General features: G+C 53.5%; 1 protein-coding gene across 1 annotated transcript in view; it reads left to right on the forward strand.

Annotated features, from left to right (window-relative positions):
- The first annotated feature begins 586 nt into the window (after positions 1-586).
- LOC144514420 (uncharacterized) overlaps positions 587-4,768 on the forward strand; it is a 7,900-nt gene continuing 3,718 nt past the window's right edge. The window contains exons 1-7 of the mRNA XM_078245543.1: positions 587-851; positions 934-1,091; positions 1,838-2,035; positions 3,180-3,323; positions 4,021-4,329; positions 4,503-4,577; positions 4,665-4,768. The exon at positions 4,665-4,768 is cut by the window's right edge and continues 5 nt beyond it. Of these exons, the coding sequence (XP_078101669.1) occupies positions 617-851; positions 934-1,091; positions 1,838-2,035; positions 3,180-3,323; positions 4,021-4,329; positions 4,503-4,577; positions 4,665-4,768 (1,223 nt within the window). The 5' untranslated portion in view covers positions 587-616. The remainder of the gene's footprint in view (positions 852-933; positions 1,092-1,837; positions 2,036-3,179; positions 3,324-4,020; positions 4,330-4,502; positions 4,578-4,664) is intronic.

Genomic DNA, 4,768 nt, shown 5'->3' on the forward strand with positions numbered 1-4,768 from the left:
TCCACCAATCAGATTGGTCATTGAGTCCGACTGCCCACCTTCTTATTCAACATGTCAAATCGGGCAAAATGAAGGCCGACGGCTCCTCTGATTGTCGACGGCACGAACACACCGAACAGACTCAAGTCACCGACCTCGCCAGACTGTCCTACGGCTGATAATCGGGTTGGTCTGTCAGGGCCTTTACAGACAACGTTACAGAAACTACAGACTCTAACGTTACAAAATAGGCAGGGGGTTGTTGCTCTGGGACGGGCGAGTAGGAAGTATACCCACCACAAAGACTGGACTATTGCACCGTTGAGACCTTTAGTCAGCCTCTGCAGGTCTGGTAACCTCTGAATCACAATCACAGAGGAGCTAACTGCTGCAGCAATTACCCCACGTGGTGATTGGTGCATACACACACAAACACACACATTAATATTAACCTCGTCTCTCTGTCTGTCTCTCTGTCTCGCTCTCTGTCTGTCTGTCTCTCTGTCTCTTTCTCTCTCTGTCTGTCTGTCTCTCTCTCTCTCTGTCTCTCTCTCTGTCTGTCTCTCTGTCTCTGTCTGTCTGTCTCTCTCTCTGTCTGTCTCTGTCTGTCTGTCTCTCTGTCTCTCTCCAGGAGACAATGAAGCAGCTGACATGGCTGGCGGCCGAGCGGCGTCTCTGTGCAGATGGAGACTCTGAGGAAGACCACTCCCCCACCTCTCAGGAAGAGGAGGAGGAGGAGGAAGAGGAGGGGCCTAAAGGGGAGGAGTCTGGAGATGGGCGGGGCAGCAAGGAGGGAGGAGACGAGGAGACACCAGCGGGAGAGGAGACACCCCGAGGAGGAGCCGGAGGACGCTGTCTGGGACGGGGACGAGGTGCGTTCTGTTTCTCTCTGTTCTTGACCGTGTGTGTGTGTCTTTTTCTGTGTGTTCTAACGTGTGTGTCGCCCCCCCGCAGGTCGAAGCCGTCCTCTCCGCGGTCTGAGGAAAAGCCGTCAGGAGCGCCACAGTAAAGACGCCGCTAAACTCTTACTGCTGTATGACGAAAACCTCGTCAACAACGACCCGCACAGAGAGAGCAAAGACGTGGCGTTCGCCCAGAGCTACCTCAACAGGGTGAGACACGCACAACATCCACCCTCAACAGGGTGAGACACGTACAACATCCATCCTACAGTCAACAGGGTGAGACACGTACAACATCCACCCTCAACAGGGTGAGGCACGTACAACATCCACCCTACAGTCAACAGGGTGAGGCACGTACAACATCCACCCTACAGTCAACAGGGTGAGACACGTACAACATCCACCCTCAACAGGGTGAGACACGTACAACATCCACCCTCAACAGGGTGAGACACGCACAACATCCACCCTCAACAGGGTGAGACACGTACAACATCCACCCTACAGTCAACAGGGTGAGACACGCACAACATCCACCCTCAACAGGGTGAGACACGCACAACATCCACCCTCAACAGGGTGAGACACGCACAACATCCACCCACACGCACAGCATCCACCCTCAACAGGGTGAGACACGCACAACATCCACCCCACAGTCAACAGGGTGAGACACGCACAACATCCACCCTACAGTCAACAGGGTGAGACACGCACAACATCCACCCTACAGTCAACAGGGTGAGACACGTACAACATTTCTGTTTCGTTGTAAAGAGTTTCTGTAAATCAGAAGTAATCTGTGGCTGTGATTCTGTCCCTCAGAACGTCAGTTTCTCTCCTACATTAAATAGCCCTTTTGGATAACTGACGGTCTTTGACTGTGTGTCTGCAGCAGATAGATAAATAAACTAGATTTTGGGTGTCGTAACATCCCTCCCATGTGTCTTCAGGTGCGTGAGGCGCTGCAGGACGTACCTGGGCAGGTAGAGGAGTTTGTGTCTCTGCTCAACGACTTTGAGCAGCTGGGCGGCGGACAGGAAGTGATGTCGTTGTTCAGGAAGCTGCGCTGCGTCCTGGGAGAGCGGACGGACCTGCTGCGAGACTTCGCCGCCTTTCTGCATCCAGAGCAGGCGCTGCAGTGTGGACTGGTAGGCAGAAACCAGATGTTTACAGATGTTTCCCAGCCAAAATAACTGTCTGTTAGGGCTCCTGCACACTGGCTGCGTGGCGTGAGCGTGTCGGCTGTGTGGGGTGAGCGTGTCGGCTGCGTGGCGTGATCGTGTCGGCTGTGTGGGGTGAGCGTGTGTGGCGTGTCAGCTGTGTGGCGTGATCGTGTCGGCTGCGTGGCGTGATCGTGTCGGCTGCGTGGCGTGAGCGTGTCGGCTGCGTGGCGTGAGCGTGTCGGCTGCGTGGCGTGAGCGTGTCGGCTGCGTGGCGTGAGCGTGTCGGCTGTGTGTGGTGAGCGCGTGTGGCGTGTCAGCTGTGTGGCGTGTCAGCTGTGTGGCGTGAGCGTGTCTCTGTGTGGCGTGATCGTGTCGGCTGCGTGGCGTGAGCGTGTCAGCTGTGTGGCGTGAGCGTGTCTCTGTGTGGCGTGATCGTGTCGGCTGCGTGGCGTGATCGTGTCGGCTGCGTGGCGTGAGCGTGTCGGCTGCGTGGTGTGATCGTGTCGGCTGTGTGGGGTGAGCGCGTGTGGCGTGTCTCTGTGTGGCGTGATCGTGTCGGCTGCGTGGCGTGAGCGGGACAGCTGCGTGGCGTGTCAGCTGCGTGGCGTGTCAGCTGCGTGGCGTGATCGCGTCAGCTGCGTGGCGTGAGCTTGTCAGCTGTGTGGGGTGTCCATTTATATTTTGGCTCCCATGGTAACATCCATGTGTCCAGACAAGGCTAGCAGCAGCAGCGCCGCGTCAGACACCTTTCTGGTGTGGAAAGACAGAAAACGCAACAGAAACGCCACGCTCACACCACGCAGCCAGCGTGCAGGAGGCCTTAGGAGCTTTGTGGGGGGGGAGACGTATTTGTTTTTAATGACGCTGAACACAGGTCTGTTTACAGGTCAGCTGTTTTTGGTGCATTTTTCGATGTTTTTTTGCTCCATTTTTTGGCACTTTTTCCCCAAAAAATGTTGTTGCTCTTTTTCATGTTTTCGTTGCTTTTTCGTTGCTTTTTTTGTTTTTATGCTAAGTTGGTACATTGTAGATGAAAGCTGTAAAACCCATCCACAGCTTGTGTTTGGCTGATAGAGTGACTGACTCCTCCTAACCCCCCCCCCGGGGGAACTCTCTGTCCCGTGTGCAGTTTGAGGAGCAGCAGGCGTTTGAACGTAGTCGGCGTTTCCTGCGCCAGCTGGAGATCAGTTTTGGAGATAATCCGTCACATTATCAGAAGATCATCAAAGCTCTGCAGACCGGTCCGGACCTGAGTCCAAACAGCATCACAGAGGTAACGCACACAACACCTTACTAAAGCCTCTCCCTCCATCCCTCTGGCTGCCCAACTCTCGCCAAGATGCAACCTAGGCAGCACGGTGGCTCAGTGGTTAGCACTTCTGCCTCACAGCAAGAAGGTTCTGGGTTCAAATCCAGGTCGTTCCGGGCCTTTCTGTGTGGAGTTTGACTCGGAGGACCCTCATGACAGAAAGTTATCAAAAGAATTTTGATAGCTAACACAATACGCAAGTTACAGAGGACCAACTTCCTGTAGGGGGCTGTCGAAACAGGAAGTTGCGTATCTTACCAAGATTTATTCCAGTTGACACCAAACATGACACAGTTGTTCAGTAAAGGGGCTTGAGCATCCATGCCAAATTTAGAGTGAATCGGCCTTTAGATGGCGCTGTTAGAATGTTTTTTATTAATTAGCCACATAGCGATATATGGGAATCATACTCTGTCTAACTCCTCCTGGGCCGTGAGTCCAATCTGCACGAAAACCTGGACATAGACTCGGAGGACCCTCGTGACTAAAAGTTATGAAAAGAATTTTGATAGCTAAAACGATGCACAAGTTATGGAGGAACAACTTCCTGTAGGTGGCTGTTAGTACCCCCGACTGCAAGAAGGCCAGGGCCCGTCATCGCTGCTTACAGCTTTAATTATTATTATTATTGACGATATTGATCAGCCTGTTTGTGTTTCAGCTGAAGGCTCAGATGTCTGCGCTGCTGAAAGGCCACACCCATCTTCAGACTGAATTCTGGGTGTTTTTCGACGAGCTCCGCCCCCCTCCGGCCCGCCCAGGACAATTCGAAGAAGCTCATTGGCCGGAGGACGGAGGAGGCGGGTCGGACGGCGGGGAGGGAGGCGGCCTCGTGTTAGGGGGCGGAACCAGCTGCGGCTTTGAGGAAGTGACGCTCCCAGAGCTGGAGGAGGAAGAGGAGGGGCTTAAGATCCAACCAATGACGAGCCGGCGCCAGAGGAGGAAGATGGACGCCCACAGGAACTACAAGGTCTGAAAACACTAACAGAAGGGCTGTGATTGGTCGAATTAAGGACATTACATTTACCCAGTATTTCACTAAAAGGAAAACTTGATAAAATAGCTTAGTGTTAGTTTACTACAAGGTCTGAAAACACACATGGAGGGCTGCGATTGGTCGGATAAAGACTGTTTGTGTTCCAGGACTGTGATTGGTCGGATGAGGCAAAGATCAGCAGACACAGGAGGAAAGGATGCTCTCACTGCCATGGCAACAAGGTCTGTCCTCCATGTTTGATTTTCTATCAGGTGTGAATAAATGACAGGAAGTGACCCACCTGACTGACCTGTTAATTTCCTGTCCAGACCTCAGGGGGCGTGTCCAGAGCCATGAAGAGTCTGGACCCGCTGTACTCTCAGATAAGCTCCGCCCACAAAGACCTGGACCTGAAGGGGGACGACAGTCCACA

Source organism: Sander vitreus, unplaced genomic scaffold (genome assembly GCF_031162955.1).
Source record: "Sander vitreus isolate 19-12246 unplaced genomic scaffold, sanVit1 ctg584_0, whole genome shotgun sequence".
Taxonomy (NCBI): domain Eukaryota; kingdom Metazoa; phylum Chordata; class Actinopteri; order Perciformes; family Percidae; genus Sander; species Sander vitreus.